The 19,428-nt window shown below is 41.9% G+C and overlaps 1 protein-coding gene across 1 annotated transcript in view; it reads right to left on the bottom strand.

The window, feature by feature from the left end:
- LOC113415042 (maestro heat-like repeat-containing protein family member 7) overlaps positions 1–19,428 on the bottom strand; it is a 36,806-nt gene that overhangs the window by 464 nt on the left and 16,914 nt on the right. Inside the window, exons 9-12 of the mRNA XM_087954216.1 lie at positions 8,939–9,074; positions 7,057–7,148; positions 3,376–3,528; positions 1,435–1,531 (exon numbers count right to left, since the gene is read on the bottom strand). Of these exons, the coding sequence (XP_087810342.1) occupies positions 1,436–1,531; positions 3,376–3,528; positions 7,057–7,148; positions 8,939–9,074 (477 nt within the window). The 3' untranslated portion in view covers position 1,435. The remainder of the gene's footprint in view (positions 1–1,434; positions 1,532–3,375; positions 3,529–7,056; positions 7,149–8,938; positions 9,075–19,428) is intronic.

The raw sequence follows: 19,428 nt of genomic DNA, 5'->3' as shown, positions 1-19,428 counted from the left end.
GTAAATTATACACAGGAAATATTACTGCACGGATGTTAAATATAAAGGCGGCTTTTAGAAGAAATTGTAGACTTTATCAGAAAGAATTGCTTTTATGATCATGTCCTTTCTGAGGGTTAATAATTGAATACCAGCTTTCTCCAGGCTGTAGCACAATATTTTGATACTACAGCTGCTAGAATTTCTAATTAGTATAGGAATTGATTTTTTTAAAAGTCTGGAAACCAAGCATTGGAGAAGGAAGAAAGAGACAAGAGCTGTAGCTTCTTCTTCTTCTTCTTCTTCTTCTTCTTCTTCTTCTTCTTCTTCTTCTTCTTCTTCTTCTTCTTCTTCTTCTTCTTCTTCTTCTTCTTCTTCTTCTTCTTCTTCTTCTTCTTCTTCTTCTTCTTCTTCTTCTTCTTCTTCTTCTTCTCTCCTCCTCCTCCTCCTCCTCCTCCTCCTCCTCCTCCTCCTCCTCCTCCTCCTCCTCCTCCTCCTCCTCCTCCTTTTTTCTCCTTCTCCTCCTACTCTTCATCTTCCCCCGACTTTTTTTTTTTGCAACCTTCAAGAAAGGAAGCTGGATTACATAATTCACAACAACAAAAAAAATAAAATTACTGAGATTTTTAAATCTTTCCAAGAGACCGCAAATAGCCAAGATTTGACCAAAGAAACAGAATGCATAGTTACATCTCATGACTGGTCCATAGATCCTACTCCTTTGAAAGCACTTTCTCTCCAGCAAAAAAATAATAATCAGTGAAACTGGTGTTAATTGCTTGCTTTTCTTGAGAGTCCAAGAGCTTAACTACAGATTTATCTTCAGAAGTTATAGAAGTGATGGTTGAGAAGAAGAAAAAAGGAATTTATCTTTTACAATGCATGCTCATTAACTAGTTTTAGCACTATGACTTTGCAGCAGACAATCTAATCCCTCCCTCCCACCTCAGGGGTCCCCTGTTCAAAACAGGGCCATGGGAGAAATGGATAAGCCTGTGTGCAAAGCTCCACTTGCAGGAGCGCCAAGCAAGTGCAGACACGCATGCCAAGCTCCACTCGTGTGAATGGAGCTTCATGTGTGAGTGCAAGCACCCTCCACTTGCACATGAAGCTCCATTGGTGTGACTGGAAGGCACTTGCGCACCACTCACACAAACAGAGCTCTGCACACATGCGTCCGCCTGCCATTCACATACCCTCCTTGCACCAAGCTGGGCCACCAAGCCAAAAAAGTTGGGAACTGCTGTTTTAGAGTAACAGTAGCACTCTATTAATAAGATAAGCAATATCAATATGGAAGGGAATGCGGAAGTTCTCTGAGTCAAAATCCTTTAAACTGAGTGCAAAATGATTTGATATACCAATAAAGAGGAGTCAATCCAGACCTTTCCTGTCTGACTGTGGTGGGATCTTCTTCTGCTCGAAAAGCTTTTGCTGCTTGGCCAGCAGCCTTACCTTAATTTGGGAGAAAGTTTTGCAATGCTTCGGGCACCTCTCGGAGAATCCGAAGCTTGTGAAGTTGCTTGTAGATCTCCTTCTCCACGTCTTCTGCCTGGAGATGCGGGGAGCGGAAGCCCAACCCCAAAACAAAGGATCAGACATTGTGAGACAAAGGACGGGTGTCATCACTTCACTTTTCCCCCCTTTGCCTTCATTGGCTATAATAATACCTACGCCTTCCAATATACATGTGCAGAATCTCTGTATCTAGAGAGAGCGAACAAGGCTTCTTGGTCAAGTGCTAGACTCTCTGGCCTACCCCACCCCAGCCCCAAGTTTCTTGCACATTTAATTGTGTCTTTTTTATTGAATCATTGCTGCTAACGTTTTCTACAATTGCTATGGAATCTTCTCATCTGCCCTTCCTTTTTTTAAACAATTATCACCACAACTGCCTCCAGGTGTGCTCGTTTAAAAAAATTGCTCTGTTTGTCATACTAGAGGGTATTGGTACAGAAGAAATGTTGCCCTTTTCTGAGGACTGAGAGGAACCTGAGAGTCAACTTTATATTTTCATAAATATTTTCATTTTTAGTAGGAATAGTGACATTATTGGGGACCATATTGTAATGCCTAGCAGTGGTGAAATCCTTCCTTCCTTCCTTCCTTCCTTCCTTCCTTCCTTCCTTCCTACCTACCTACCTTCCTTCCTTCCTTCCTTCCTTCCTTCCTTCCTTCCTATCTACCTACATACCTACCTACCTACCTACTTTCCCATTTCTATATTAGCAGAAACAAACCTCTCATGGTTTCCTCCCATAAGTTCCTTAAAAATAAGATTCTTGTTTTAGACTGCGACTCCTCTAATCCTTGACAACAGGCCCCACTGACTAATACGAATTGTAGTACAGCACAACGTTATGTGGAAGGCATCAGGTTGCCTCTCCTTATGGGGCTGAAAGCCAGCCTAGTTTCAGTATCAACCAATAGTCTTTCCTTTCCCTTATTCAGTTTTCCATTCAATTAAGGCTTCTGAATAATTCAAAAAGTTGTGTGCTGTTTTGTTGCCTACTGAATTTACTGCCCTTATATAGATATATTTGGTTATTTTATTGGCCTGTAGTCAGGGGTGGGATTCCACCGGTATAACAACCAATTTGGTGATCGCATGCGCTCCGCATTTAGAAAAGCTCTAATATTTATCTTCTACAGTGGTCCCTGTGAATAAAACAGCTGAGGCGTGGCAAACCACTCTGCCACGCGAATCAGCTGTGCTCTAAACAAAGGAAATAAAACACAGGAAAGAGCATGAGGGGGCGGGCCCACACGCTCATCGCAGTGAACTGGCTCGCTGTCAGTTGATCTTTGGAGCAAGGAGTTCAGCTGAACCGGTCCGAACTGTAGAATCCCACCCCTCCCTGTAGTACGTGCCTCAGACTCCTTAGGGCAGGGGTCCCCAACCACCGGTCCGCGGACCGGTGCAGTCCGCGGAACAAGTCCTACCGGGCCCTGGTTGCTGGCGCCGCCATCTTTTTTATGAAAAAGTGCTTCCGGTGAGCTTTTCCGGGAAAGCTCACGGAAGCACTTTCATAAAAAGATGGCGGCGCCAAGCGCTCGGTGAGCTTTTCTGGGTAGAAAGCCATTTCTACCGGAAAAGCTCACCGGCGCTGGCGCGCCATCTTTTTGATGAAAAAGATTACGGCGCCCAGCTGATGCTGGTGCCGGGCGCGGCGCCTAGCTGATGCCGTGCCGGGCAGCGGCATAAAAAGGTTGGGGATCACTGCCTTAGGGGAACAGTTTTAAAATATTTGCAATGCTACAATTTGACTTCTGTATGAGGCTCTCATCATCCTTTTCCGTTCCACCAGGAGTGATTTCAAGCTATGCCTATTTGTATTGGGGTGAGGAATGAGGCCCCGTGGCTTCCTCGCATATAAATCAAATCAAGTAGCTTACCGATTTCTGCATTAATTCTGCTGTCTTCCCCAAGAGGGAATAGACGAGAAGGATTCCAGCCTGACTTATCCTCATCAAGGGATCATACATGGCCAGCAAGGAGGTCTGCAGAAAAGCTCTCTTCTGGCCCTCTGTGAAGATGTTCCTGAATAGCTGGGACCAACAAGCAGTCATGTTACTGTCCAAGCATGGTAGGAATGTTATTCATGAGTTTGTTTTGAAAAGCTCTAATGGAGATTTAAAACAATGCAAACTATTTGCATTTGCATCTATGGACAACTGCATAACTGGATAGAAGCATTCCTGTCAAACAGACAACAAATGGTCAAAATTGGGAGTGTCCTATCAAATTCTGTACCTGTCAATTGTGGTGTCCCCCAAGGCAGTGTTCTAGGACCAACTCTCTTCATACTCTACATAAATGATCTCTGTGGTCACATTAAGAGTAACTACGTTCTCTTCGCTGATGATGTAAAGCTGTTCAATACCACAGACAATACTGCTACCCTTCAAAAAGATCTTGACTATGTATCAGAATGGTCAAACAAATGGCAACTTCAAATCTCAACAAATAAATGCTCTGTCTTACATATTGGCAAAAAAAAATCAGAAAATAAAATACAAGCAGAATAGTCAAGACCTTGTTGATGATCCAAGCTCTGTAAAGGACCTTGGAATACTCATCTCTAATGATCTAAGTGCTAGAGCCCACTGTAACTTCATAGCCAAAAAGGCATTAAGAGTTGTTAACCTAATCCTACGTAGCTTTTTCTCTGGTAATATCACACTACTAACTAGAGCATACAAAACATTTGCTAGACCAATACTCGAATACAGCTCATCAGTCTGGAACCCACATTATGTATCTGATATTAGCACAGTTGAGAAAGTCCAGAAATATTTCACAAGAAGAGTTCTCCACTCCTCTACTCGTTGTAGAATACCTTATTCCACCAGGCTTGAAATTCTAGACCGAGAAAACCTTGAATTACACCGTCTTCAGTCTGATCTAAGTATGGTATATAAAATCATACATTGCAATGACTTACCTGTCAATGAATACTTCAGCTTCAACCATAGCAACACAAGAGCACACAATAGATACAAACTCAAGGTTAACCGCACCAAACTTGATTGCAGGAAATACAACTTCAGCAACAGAGTGGTCAATGTCTGGAATACGCTACCTGACTCTGTGGTTTCTTCTCCAAACCCCAAAAACTTTAACCTTAGACTGTCTACTATTGACCTCACCCCTTTCCTAAGAGGTCTATAGGGGGCGTGCATAAGCGCACCAATGTGCCTACTGTACCTGTCCTATTGTTTCTTTTATTTTTCTTATATGTACCCATTTCATGTATTCATAACTATGTATATACTTATACCTATTATCTTGTAAGCAATTGACAAATCAAAATAAAAACATAAAAAAAAATTAGGATTGGTGTATATAACTTCCTTTTGCCCAAGTGCCATACGTTTAGGGGTTGCAGTACAAATGAGTGGGCCACATAATATGATTTTAAAACTTTAATTATTTAACAATGATATTTTAGCACCTAGAGTTAATTATGAAGCACACTTCTGCTCCACTTAACTTAGAATTCCAACTAAAACCAAAGAGAGAACTTCAAATTTTTCTTTCCCAACCATCTGAAAGTACTTGCCATTTTTTTCCTCTATAAAACCAGAATTTTAAGAGTCAGCTGATATCCTCAATTCTGGATGTGTATAGCCAGTGTTGTCTAGTGGTTCAAACACCGGGCTAGAAAGCAGAAGACGAGTTCAATTCCTGCCTTAGCCATGAAAGCCAGCTGGGTCAGTCACTCTTTCTCAGCCCAACCCACCTCACAAGGTGGTTGTTGTGGAGAAAATAAGAGGAGGAAGATGTGTTGGATAAGTTCATCACTTTGGCTTGTTTGTAAAAATGATGAAGGTGGGATAATAAATAAATAAGGTGTTTTTTGGTAAATAGTTGAGAAGAGACTTGAAGATAGGAGGAAGTCATAGCATTTCCTCATTACTCTTTCTGAAACCTCTGTATTTTGGATGATGGAAATATATTTTAAAGCTGATGCTAGGCATCTTTTTCATCTTACATCTTCTGTCCAGAAAGGGAAAATACAATTTCAGGAACTCAAGGAAACCATTTCCTTTCCCTAAGGGATAAATTTCAATATTATCAGTTCAAACCAAACTATAATTCCTTTCACGTTTGTAAGATTGCAGAAGTTACCGTCATTGATGGTAGCCTCACTTAATAAACCTGTCAAAATGGTCCATTACTACTACCGAACTATAAAAAGACATTTTCATTGATGTGTCCATGTTTCACCAGGACTAGCCCTATCATTAGATGTAGTATAATTTCTGCTTTTGGAGATGGACTGAGCAGGCAATAGTTGGAGCTAAAGGGCATCCCTGTTACTGTCCAAGATGGCTGTTTCCCTGTAAAAAGCACCTGTGTGCTTTTCAGATAACAGATAATCAGAGTTGGAAGGGACCTTGTAGGTCATCTAGTCCAACCCCCCGCCCAATTTCTGACAGATGGAAGTCCAACCTCTTCTTGAAAGTCTCAAGTGATGACGCTCCCACAACTCCCGAGGGCAAGTTGTTCCCATTGGTTGATTGTTCTCACTGTCAGAAAGTCTCTCCCTTATTTCCAGGTTAAATCTCTCCTTGTTCAGTTTCCATCCATTATTCCTTGTCTGGCCTTCAGGTGCTTTGGAGAATAGCTTGACCCCTTCCTCTCTGTGGCAGCCCCTCAAATATTGGAAGACCGCTATCATGTCTCCCCTGGTCCTTCTCTTCACTAGACTAGCCAAGCCCAGTTCCTGCAACCGTTCTTCATATGTTTTTGTCTCCAGTCCCCTAATCATCCTGTTGCTCTTCATCCTGGTTGCTCTGCTTTTCTAGAGTCTCAACATCTTTCTAATAATGTGGTGAACAAAACTGGATGCAGTACTCTAGGTGTAAGAAAAGGCGATGCCCTGATTGGCAGTCTAGAAGCATTGTAACCCCCCACCCCCAAAAAAATACTTGCAATGGACTAACATGCCTTATGAGAGTTAGGCAGCTGTTTACTAATACATAAGGCATGTTAGTTCATTGCAAGATATTTTGGGGAGGGGATACTATGCTTCTTTGCTTCTCACAAGAAGACCCCTAGAGACTGAGCCATATAAACCAGACTACAGGCAGTCCTTGACTTACGATGACAATTGAGCCCAAAATTTCTGTTGAGTGAAACATTTGTGAAGTGAGTTTTGCCCCATTTTATGATCTTTCATACTGCAGTTATTAAGTGAACCACTGCAGTTAATAAGTTAGTAGCCTGGATGTTAAGTGAATCTGGCTTCCTCATTGACTTTGTTTGTCCAAAGTTTTCAAAAGGGGATCACATGACCTTGAGACACAGCAACGGTCATAAGTATGAACCAGTTGCCAAGCATCTGAATTTTTATCACATGATCGTGGGGATGCTACAAAGGTTGTAACTCTGAAAAATGGACATAAGTCACTTTGTTCAGTGCTGTTTTAACTTTGAATGGTCACTAAATGAACTGTTGTAAGTCAAAGACTACCTGTAATGAGTAGTAGGATTGCTGTTGTACAAAGGATGTGCACGATCCTTCTTGGCCTACTGGCATATTTCACATCCCCAAAGAAAGCTGGTCTTACCTCACCCACCCTGCAGGCATCAAGATAAGCCAGCATCTTCTTGTCTTCAGTTTCCTGGCACCATAATTCTCCAGCCTCCATCATGCTCAATCCTAAAAAGGATTGGATAAGTTCATCACTTTGGCTTGTTTGTAAAAATAATGAAGGTGGGATAATAAATAAATAAGATGTTTTTTGGGAAATAGTTGAGAAGAGACTTGAAGATAGGAGGAAGTCATAGCATTTCCTCATTACTCTTTCTGAAACCTCTGTATTTTGGATGGTGGAAATATATTTTAAAGCTGATGCTAGGCATCTTTTTCATCTTACATCTTCTGTCTAGAAAGGGAAATACAATTTCAGGAACTCAAGGAAGCCATTTCCTTTCCCTAAGGGATAAATTTCAATATTATCAAAGGCCTAAGTCCCATTCCACCTTGTATGATGAGCCTTTGTAATTGTACAGCTGGCTAGATTTCTGGACCTTTTTATACTACGCATGGACTTGCAACTGAATTTTTCTTCCAAGGGGACCTTCTCTGAAACATTTCCATCTAATTCTGGTTGTAATATGAAGCCAGGCTTGCGAACACAATGCTGCAAGAGGGTTGAGGGGAATATATCCTATTTCTTATTTATGTAAAAGTAAGGCCTAACATAGGGATGCAGTGGCTCAGTGGCTAAGACGCTGAACTTGTCAATCAGAAAGGTTGGCAGTTCAACGGTTCAAATCCCTAGCACCGCGTAATAGAGTAAGCTCCCATTACTTGTTCCAGCTTCTGCCAACCAAGCAGCTTGAAAACATGCAAAAATGTAAGTAGAAAAATAGGGACCTCTTTGGTGGGAAAGTAACAGTGTTCCATGTGCTTGCGGCATTTAGTCATGCTGGCCACATGACCGTGGAGATGTCTTTGGACAGCGCTGGCTCTTCCCCCGCCCGATCTGGAAACGACTAGCACCTTTACCTTTACCTAAGGCCTAACATATTGAGTATGCTTCATGCTGAAGGTATGTGCATTAAGAAAGAAAGAAAGAAAGAAAAAAGGAAGGAAGGAAGAAAGGAAAGAGAAAGAAAGAGAGAAAGAAAGAAAGAAAGAGAGAGAAAAAGATAATACCATGTCATGGCAGCTTTCAATTAGCTGCTGATTCTTTGCTAACTGAGCCACCTTTCTGGAAGAAAAATGAATATGAAACATACAAAGTATTGTAAGTGCTGACCAGAGGATGTTTGCTATCTGAGATCCATACAAATAAAGCCCAAAACCGAATGAGAGTCACTCACTCCTCCAGATAAGAAGAAGAAAATGTGACGGATGAACTAGATTTCGGCAGTAGCATCAGAGTTTCTAAAAATGCAGCTGTGGTGAGATAAGAAACATTTGTCTCTCCTCACGTAGAATACAAGAAGATCAGACCAGTAGAGCTCAGATGATCTATAGCTACTACTGCAATCTCTTAAAAACACAATTTGGAAAATACTCTGAAATAGGGACAATCAGATTGTGGCCCTTCAGCTGTTGCTGAAGTAAAATTCCTAGATGCGAAAAAAATAGGCGGGAGATCCTTCCACCATCTCTGCAGTCCTCTATGTGTCTTCCTATCGGCTCTGCCTCAGCCCCAGATTTTCAGCTATACCTCACCAAGATTGGTAGCCCTTTTTTCTTCCTTTTCATCAGCTCCCACACCTCAACTGCTTTTTCCTAGTCCATGAGTTCTTTATAGTGTAGTTCAATGGTTTTTTTTAAAAAAAAATCCTGTGATTTCTTTAAAGGTTTCACACCCTCATGTCCCTACTAAAAGTTTTTTCATGGTCCTTGCTCCCAATTTGAGAGCTTCTGCTCTCTTAGAAAGGTATACCCATTAGAAAGGATCACCCATTGTCTCCTAAGCAGGCTTCACTTACCCATATGATTCAGGAGGAACTGGTAAAGGCAGCTAATGGCGTCTCTGGCTTGATAGCTCACTTCTTCCACTGAATCTGTGATACAAACTGCAAATTGTGCTACCTGGTGTCCCAAACCAGGTAGTGCCCCAGATTTCTAGGAAGGAAGGAAGGAAGGAAAAGAAAAGAAGTCTTCTCTTTATGATTTGTATTAGCTCTTCATTTCATTAAAAAAAAACCTCTCCTTGAAGTGATCTACAGCTAAGGAAGGACCTCTGCAGTGTGAAGTGGTCCCCTAATTTCTGGAATGAGAAACTATCCAAGGATACATTATGAGTCACGATGGTGCAGTGGATAGAATGCAGTACTGCAGGCTACTTCTGCTGACTGCCAGCTGTCTGCAATTTGGCAGTTCAAATCTCACCAGGCTCAAGGTTGACTCAGTCTTCCATCTTTCTGAGGTGGATAAAATGAGGACCAGACTGTTGGGGGCAATGTGCTGACTCTGTAACCACTTCGAGAGGGCTATAAAGCACTATAAAGCGGTATATAAGTCAAGTGTTATTGCTATTGCTATTGCTATTTTGGAAGGGATGACGGATGTAAGACCTAAATAGCCAGAAATCCACCTTACCCCCCGCCCCCACTGACATCTTGAAAGAAAGTAAAAACTCTCGAGATCTTGTGCAATAGCGCCAACATCTTGCAAGCTTTCACTGCGCTTGTGCATGATGGTGCAAATCCAACTGAAAACATTGATTCCCTTCAAGAGTGGCAGTGCAAAGCAATTCACTACTCAACCTGAAAGAGAAATCTAGTTTAAGGAAGAGAGTCAGATTTGTATAGTACAGGTGTTGTTGGTTTAGAAACCAGGAAAGAGTTCTAGTCCCACCTTAGGCATGAAAACCAACTGGTGACTTTCGGCAGTCACTCTCTGTCAGCCTAACCCACTTCATGAAGTTGCTATGGAGAAACGAGGGGACAGGAATATTAGGTATGCCTCCAATAATAATAAAAAATATTTCAAAATAATTATTCAGTTGGGAATATCATTTCACTTCAGAGGATAATTAGGACTGCAGAAAAAGCAATTACTACCAATCTGTCTTCCACTGAGGATCTGTATACTGCACAAGTCAAAAAGAGGGCTGTGAAAATATTTATAGACCCTTCACATCCTGGACATAAACTGTTTCAACTCTTACCCTCAAAACGATGCTATAAAGCACTGCACATCAGAACAACTAGACACAAGAACAGTTTTTTTCTGAAAGCCATCACTCTGCTAAACAAACAATTCCCTCAACACTGTTCAACTATTACAAAGTCTGCATTACTATTACTGTTAACCTTCTCATCACTCCTTATCACCCATCCCCTCCCACTTGTGACTGTATGACTGTAACTTTATATCTTGTATCCTCACGATTTATATTGATTGTTTCCTAGTATAATTGGGACAGCTCCGAAACGGAAGAGAACAGAAAGAGAGAGTGTGCCGGTTTGGTGAGAACTTTTTCTTTATTCTAATATCTGAAAGGACACCCTAAGGAAAAGAAAGAATCTGTAAAAGTTTTGACAGAAGTGAATAAGCAGCGATTTTAAACAGGAATGTCAAAGTAAAGTTTTTTTCTCATTGCTGGATTTTCTATACATGATCTTATATTTTGAAACTGGACTGGTTTTTTTCTTTTCCATCTATTTTTTTTCTCCTTTTTGATTTTGTAACATTTTAGGCTAGAGACTCCCTTTTAGTTATTTCTTCTTTTAAAATATCTTTTTCTTTTTCTTGTTTAATTCTTATTACATTTTGCTTGGAAAAGGAGGGGGAAAGTGAAAGCAAAGACACTTTGCAACACTGCCAACCAGAGGCTTGGAAATATTCTACTTCTCTTGTGACCAGACAAAGTTGAGAAAGAAAGAACTGAGACTTTTTTTCAAGGACATTGCCTGCTTGATAAGATAGAGGGAAGAGCATGGGAGAGTATTATTGCAGGTGCTCTTCTGGGTTTCTATCAACAGCTGGAGTCTGGTGTTGAAGTTTATAGAAAAAGAAAAGGTGATAAGTTTCTGGAGAAGAGTGTTATAACAAGAGCCTTGGATAACTAAACAAAGTGCAGTGTGTTTTCTTGATTTTTCCTAAACTGTGCTACCCCTCCTCAACAGTTTACTTTTTGAAATAGCTATTTGGATTTTTAGTTCTTTGGAACTTGTCTTTGCTTTTTTTTATGCTTGTCTTTGGAAGTTAAATTTTTACGTTTGCTTTTTATTTTAAAAGAAAAGTTTTAGTATTAATGATGCCCTTCCTTTTCTTTTTAAGGGAGTAGCCTTTTTTTCTTTTTCTCTTTTTGCCTTTCTGGTACTTTTGTTTTTCCATCTACCTCCAATACTGGTTTTTTCTTTCTTTTTATCTTCCTGGCTTTTCCCCCCTTTTTCTTTTATGCAGCCTTTTATATCTGAGACCTCTTAATTGGATTAAGGTGTTGAAGAATCTGAAGAATTTTTCCTTTTTTTAAAGCTTTTTATTCCTCACTTTTCTGTCTTTTTTAGGATTTAACAACTTTTTCTCTTTTGTGTATGTTTATGGTTTTTTCCTTCATTTTTGAATTTTCATTGTTAACTAGCTAATCGATTGGATTAAGGTATATAAGAACCTGAAGAAATTCTTTTTTCTTTTTTTATTATTATTACTATTTGGCTTCTTTTTCCCTACTATTTTTATTTGGAATCACAATTGGTTACTTCACAATTGGATTAAGGTCTAGAAGAATCTGAAGATTTTGAATTGTTTCAAATGAGTAGGAAATTAACAGCTCCTGGTTCTTCAACTTCTACTTCCTCCTCTCTACCATCTGGAGGACAACGTTCAATACAGACAATGTTAAGGCAAGAGCAAGAACAAGAACAAGAACAAGAAAAAGTGACCATGCAGATGATTATGCAAGGAATTCAAAACATTCAAACAAGATCAGAGAATATTGAAAAGAGAATAGAGAACATCGAACAAAGAACAGAGAACATTGAACAAAAAACAGGGAAAACTGATGAAAAAGTCAAGAACATTCAACAAATGATGATGAAGTATGAGAGACTACTAAAAATTGAAGAAGATAAACAAAGAGACAAGAAGATTGGAGACATTGATACCAGATTAACTGTGGTTGAACAAGATAAAAGTGGTATGCTGAGATGGGAGATGGACAGATCAGAATTTTATCTCAGATTCCAAAACATAGAGGAAGAAAAGGGACAAAACCTAGCTGAGATAATGATAGAAATATTGGCTGAAGCTTTGGAAATAACTGAAGAGAAGATGATGGATGGAATAGATGAAGTTTATCGAGTCTCCACAAGATATGCGATGAGAAATAGCCTACCAAGAGAAGTTCACATCGGATTTACAAAGAAAGCCATTAAAACGCAAATATTGCAAGTGGCAAGAGAGAAAACATTGAAATATAAAGATAAGGAGATTGTGGTTTTGAAACAAGTACCTAGAAGAGTGAGAGAGATGAGAAGAGAATACCAATTCTTGACCAAATTGCTACTTAAAAAAGAGGTGAATTATAGATGGCTGATTCGAGAAGGTTTAATGTTCACATGGCAAGAATAGAGATTCAGAATTGATTCAATTGAGAAAGCTGAATCATTTTATACAAAATTTTTCAGAGGGAAAGAGGAAGAGGCAGAAAAAGAAATTTCACTAATTGAATTCCAAGAGGACTGCCAAATGACGACTGAAAAAGAGGAAGGTGCAGTAGGTGGAAAGGAGGAAGCCAAAGAACAACGTGAACCAAGATCCACGAGAGCTGCCAAACCTAATTATAAAATATAACCATGGAAGAGAAAAAATTGATTACAATTAATATAAATGGACTTAATTCAGCTGTTAAAAGAAGGAAAACTTTCCATAAATTAGAGAAATTAAAATTTTGATATAATCTGCCTACAAGAAGTACATATTAAAAAGCAATGTGAACAATTGTTGATACAGCCAAAACTAACACTTTGGAATACTACGAGGCACATCCTGAAAATCAAATGGCTTTGATATTTCTAGATGCACAGAAGGCATTTGATAATGGTGTTGTGAATCAATAAAAGTGAATAACCTAAATGCAAATTAGGGGTTGAAAACCTGCACACATCATTGGTCCTTATACAACAACTTGGGATTGGGCCAGAACCAGTCCCTGATTGGCCACTTTTGGGACTGTCCTTATTGGTCAGTAGTTTGAACCTGTTGCACATTTTCATTGGTTAATTAGGCAGCAGCTAACCCTATAAAAGGGTTACTGCTGCCCATAGCGTTGCTCTGTTATGTTCTATTACTTTATTAAAGAGTTGAAGTCACTGGTCAGATGTCTGGTCTCCGTTATTCTCCATACTTAACACTGGCGACGAAGGTGGGATCCGGAGACCGAAGAGCTGACTAACCTACAGAGCAACTAACAGAGCACGTGGTCGAACACGCACCATCAACGGCAACATGGCCAGCGGTGCCGTACCACCCGCTCCATTCAACCCAGAAACCGAAGACTGGGAGGCCTACATGGATCGGTTCCAGATGTTTTTGGAAACCAACAATTTGAAAGATGCGACAACCGGCAAAAAAAGAGCTATCTTTCTAACTCATTGTGGACCAACCGTGTTTAAAATGGCAAAGTCGCTTGCCAAGCCAGCAGAGGTAAAAGAAATGGACTGGGACGTCCTCGAGCCGTTACTACGGGCTCACTACGCGCCCACCGTGCCAACCCTAGTAAGAAGACACGAATATTACCAGAGGGATCAACGGAAGGGCGAAAGCCTTGCCAATTACATCGCAGACCTCCGGAACCTAGGAGGCCTCTGCGGGTTCGCAGACTTAGAAGAAGCCCTCCGGGACCGCCTGGTTCTGGGCCTAGAAGACGGCGCTATCCAGAGCAAAATTATGGTTAAGGGGGACATCAGCCTCACCGATGCCCTTAAAGAAGCCTCGGCAGCGGAGGCGACAAAGAAGTCGGCAGCCCAAATGCGCCGCAACAACGCACCGCTACGTAAACTCGCCACTGATACCTCGCCTCGCTCAGAGAGACACCCGGTATCAACTCACCACGAAGACCTAGAGTCCCTGTCCGACAGCGATGAGGAAGAGGTCAACCGACTTCAAACGGAGAGAGACCAGTCCACACAACACTCATTTCGACCGTGTGCCGGCTGTGGAGCAAATCACCCACGATCCGGCTGCAAATTCCTTGACGCACTTTGCCGCCATTGTGGGAGACGCGGTCACATCGCAAAGGTTTGCAGAAGCAAACAGAACTCCAAACCCCGACAGGCCGAATTCCAGTCTTCAGGATTCTTCGGCACACACCGAGAAAAATTGAACCACTCCTACAGAAACAAGCCGTCCACCACTTCCACCAGGCGTGAAGAAACCAGGCGGGAAGAGACCCACCAAACAATCACCATAGGCCACGCTACATCCCTTGATGCCGGGAAAATCCAAGTAAAAGTCGCCATCGAAAACAAACCTTGCGTGATGGAGGTAGACTCGGGATCTTCCCTCTCGATGGTGTCGTGGAAAACGCTCCAACAGCTTATTCCAACGATTCGCCGCCAAGACCTTAACCCTCAAAGGGTTATACTCAAAGACTATCAGGGCAACCGAATCCCCGTCGTCGGGTCCCGCAGATTCCAGGTCTCATTCAAGGACCGCACCGTCGCACTACCACTGACTGTCGTGGATCGAGATAGGCCTAGTCTTCTGGGCCTTCAATGGTTCAGGCCGCTCGGAATCACTGTAGCCGGAGTCCACAAGGCCGAAAGCGTCGATTGGGAAGAAGCACTCGTGCAAGAATTCCAAGACGTTTTCGCGAACGGACTAGGCAAGTATAAGGGGACCCCAATCTCGTTTAACTTGAACCCTGAAATAGCACCCATCCGCCTTAAGCCACGTCGGGTGCCGTTCGCCTTAAAACCTAAAATCGACGAACAACTCGATAAGCTGATAGTGCAGGGCGTACTGGAACCCACCGACCACGCCCGTTGGGAAACCCCGATAGTGACGCCTATCAAGCCTGATGGGTCCCTAAGAATTTGTGGAGACTACTGGGCCACATTAAACCACGCACTGCAGCAAAGTGCTTATCCAGTACCGGTAGTGCAACATTTACTCCATTCCCTGGGCGGCGGGAAGGTTTTCGCCAAACTAGATCTAGCCCAGGCATATCAACAATTGCCTGTAGACCCAACCACAGCCGAGGCACAAACGATCGTAACACATAGGGGCGCCTTTAAATGCAACCGGCTCCAATTCGGAGTAAGCGTCGCCCCTGGAATCTTCCAGAGGTTAATGGAAAGGTTGCTACAAGGGATAAAAGGCGTTGTCCCATATTTCGACGATGTACTCATCGCCGCACCTAACAAAGACATCCTAGAAAAACGACTCAGAGAGGTTTTATGAAGATTCCAAAATGCAGGTCTCAGAGTAAAAAAAGATAAATGCCACTTATGTACCGAAAAAGTAGAATTTTTGGGATACCTCCTGGACAGCCAAGGAATTCATCCCACCGAAGACAAATTACGAGCAATTAAAAAGGCACCCACTCCGAGGAACAAGGCAGACCTACAGGCGTTCCTTGGACTTATCAATTTCTATAATGTGTTTTTACCCCACAAAGCAACAGTAGCGGAACCGTTGCATAGACTATTAGACAAAAAAGCAACGTGGGTTTGGGGACAACGGGAACAACATGCTTTCCAACAAGTAAAGAAATTGCTAACTTCTGACTCAGTACTTATGCAGTACAACGAGACTCTGCCGCTCACTATCACGTGTGATGCATCACCTTTTGGGGTTGGGGCAATTCTGGCCCACGTGTTACCAAACGGAGCGGAGGCCCCCATCGCATTTTTTTCGCGAACCTTAGCTAAAGCTGAACGAAATTATAGTCAGCTGGATAAAGAAGCTTTAGCTATTGTTGCTGCAGTTAAAAGATTTCACGAATATGTTTATGGCCGTGCGTTTACACTAATCACTGATCATAAACCACTACTGGGGATCATTGCGGGTAATAAACCAACCCCGTATATATTATCCCCCAGAATGACCCATTGGTCTGAATTCCTGGTGGCCTACAACTACACCTTGCAACACCGCCCGGGGAAATCGATTCTCCACGCCGATGCATTGAGCAGAACACCGCTCCCAGATGCTGTTGTGGATCCAGCCCCAACCCTCTCAACGCTACAGATTGAAGCTCTACAGGCACCACCCTTGACGGCTAGAGACATTGCTTTCGAAACGAAACGTGACCCAGTTCTGCAACACATACTACGCTGGGTTGAACGGGGGTGGCCGACGGACCAAATTGCACCTGAATGGGCGCCCTTCAAAGCCCGCCAAACCGAACTGTTTTCCCAAAAAGGCTGTATCTTGTGGGGCGATCGAGTCGTAATCCCTGGCAAATTGCAACAGACTGTGTTGGCGGTATTGCATGAGGGACATCCGGGCATTGTGCAGATGAAATCACTCGCACGCAGCTATGCTTGGTGGCCCGGAATCGACAAAAGAATCGAGGCCTGGGTCGCTACGTGCCAACGTTGCCAGGACGTCAGCAACGCCCCACCTAAAGCAAGCCCAACCGAATGGGAAACGCCGAGGGGACCGTGGTCCCGTATTCATATTGACTTTGCGGGGCCTACCAAAGGTCACACTTTCCTGATTACTGTCGACGCCTATTCTAACTGGCTCGAGATTCATCGAATGCACACAACTACAACTGACTCAGTTATTAATAAATTAAACAGACTATTTGCCACACACGGGTTTCCGGACGTGTTGGTCTCGGACAACGGCCCACAGTTCACTGCATTGCCCTTTGAACAATATCTTGCTGATCGGGGCATCCGCCATGCGCTAACCTCGCCCCGCGCACCCTGCGGCGAATGGGCGTGCAGAACGCATGGTACAATTTGTGAAAAAGACCCTGCACAAAATGGAATTTGGAAACATCGACGAGAAAATCAATCGAATCCTCTTATTGCAGCACATCACGCCCCACAGCGTGACCAACAAAACACCCGCTGAACTTCTTATGGGCCGGAAAATACGATCGCACCTTGACCGGCTCCACCCCGCTTTCGCACCGGAAAAACCTGTCGGCTCCAGCAGCAAATGCCGGGAATTTAAGGTAGGCGATTTAATCTTTGCCAAAAACTTTTCCGGCGACCCGTTATGGATACCCGCAACCGTTACCCACCTCACCGGGCCTAGATCTTACCGCCTGCTAACAGACGATGGGAGGGTGTGGAAACGCCACATAGACCAGCTCTGATCGAGATTACCACCCAGCGGCCATGACTTCCCCGGTTCACCAACTCAAGGGGGAGGGAGTATCGAGGGAAGTGACTTTGATACAACTAATAGCAGGTCAACGGGAGCCCTACAGCCCAGCGAAGCACCGGAATGTGAAGCGGGGAGGGAGTTGATGTCTTCAGGGAACTTTAATACGGGGGAAACCGAACTGCAAAACCCCGAAGATACACGCAGTAGCAGAGACAACCACAGTGAATGCAGCACGGAATCGCCGTGCAGCGAAATAGAATTTAACAAAGGTCATCCAAACGCTCCACTGGAACCGGACATTACACAAAACCCGGTGGAGCCTCGGAAATCATCCAGGCAGACCAAACGGCCTGCCTACCTTGAGGATTTTATCACAGCTCCCCTCAAAAGGAACCCAAGGGGGAGGGGTGTTGTGAATCAATAAAAGTGAATAACCTAAATGCAAATTAGGGGTTGAAAACCTGCACACGTCATTGGTCCTTATACAACAACTTGGGATTGGGCCAGAACCAGTCCCTGATTGGCCACTTTTGGGACTGTCCTTATTGGTCAGTAGTTTGAACCTGTTGCACATTTTCATTGGTTAATTAGGCAGCAGCTAACCCTATAAAAGGGTTACTGCTGCCCATAGCATTGCTCTGTTATGTTCTACCACTTTATTAAAGAGTTGAAGTCACTGGTCAGATGTCTGGTCTCCGTTATTCTCCATACTTAACAAATGTGAATTGGCGATTCATGTTGTTACTGCTGGAACAGATGGGCTTTGCTAGAAAATTTATTCAAGCAATAGAAGCTATATATCATAAGCAAACAGCAAAGGTAATGATAGAGGGAGAACTGACAGACTCTATCAATATAAGAAAAGGAACAAGACAAGGGTGCCCACTATCACCTCTGTTGTTTGTGTTAACTTTGGAAGTGCTAAATAGAAATATTAGAGATGAAAAGAATATAAAAGGGATGAAAATTAAAAAGGAAGAATTTAAGTTGCAAGCATTTGCAGATGATCTGGTTTTTATTTTAGAAGACCCACTAGAAACAGCATCAAAATTGATAGAAAAGATAGAGACATATGGAAAGGTGGCTGGTTTGAAAAAAAATAAAGATAAGACAAAGATCTTGACAAAGAATATGCTATCAAGACAAAAGGAAGAACTGGCAGACCTATTAAAATTCAGGTCACAAATAAGATCAAGTACTTGGGGATATACTTGACAGCAAGATGCAGTACACTGAAAGAGAATAATTATATCAAACTTAAACAGCAGATAGCACTAGATTTGGCGAAATGGGAAAATTTACAACTGTCATTAATAGGGAGAATATCAACAATCAAGATGAATATATTACCCAGAATTTTATATTTGTTCCAAACAATTCCAATTAGGCTTGGAAAATACTATTTTGAAGATTTAAATAAAATTGTGCTGAAATATATATGGCAAGGTAAGAAAGCGAGAATAAAGTTAAAACTTTTGCAAGATGCTAGAATAAGAGGAGGATTTGGTTTGCCTAATTGGGAGTTGTATTACCAAGCTACAAATTTGATGTGGGTTAAGGAATGGATAACATTAAGAAACACTAGATGGTTGACATTAGAAGGGCATGATCTGTTGTTGGGGTGGCATGCTTTTTTATGGTATAAAGGAACTAAAACACAGGGGTACTTTAGAAGACATTATATACGGGAGTCTGTGGTTAAACTGGGAGAAGATTAAAAGACAATGTTATTTGAAAATTCCAGTCTGGCTATCGACTATTGAAGCATTTTCTTATCATATAATATACAAAAAGGAACAAACAGTTAGATATGGTGAAATATTGAATGAACAGGGTGAACTTAAATCTATACAAAAACTAGAGGAACAGGGTATAAAGATGAATTGGTTTTCATATGCGCAAATACATTCAAGGTATGATAAAGATTCTAAAACAGAAGGTTTCTATGATAAACTGACTGATTTAGATAAGATTTTGACAGGTACTGATGAAAAGGTGATTAAAAAATTGTATGGATATTTATTAGAAATTAAACTAGAAGAAGAACAAGTTAAAGAAACTATGATTGCTTGGGGGAAGAATTTTGGATATGGGATTGATCTAGAGAAATGGCAAAAATTGTGGTCTCAAAATTATAAAATGACAATGTCAACAGCATATAAAGAAAATTTGTATAAGATGT

The sequence above is a fragment of the Notechis scutatus genome, chromosome 2, assembly GCF_049901735.1.
Source record: "Notechis scutatus isolate UNSWTSFEM ecotype Mainland chromosome 2, rNotScu1.2, whole genome shotgun sequence".
Lineage (NCBI taxonomy): Eukaryota > Metazoa > Chordata > Lepidosauria > Squamata > Elapidae > Notechis > Notechis scutatus.
The sequence above is the reverse complement of the archived record's forward strand: the minus strand, read 5'-3'. Positions and strand labels throughout refer to the sequence as shown.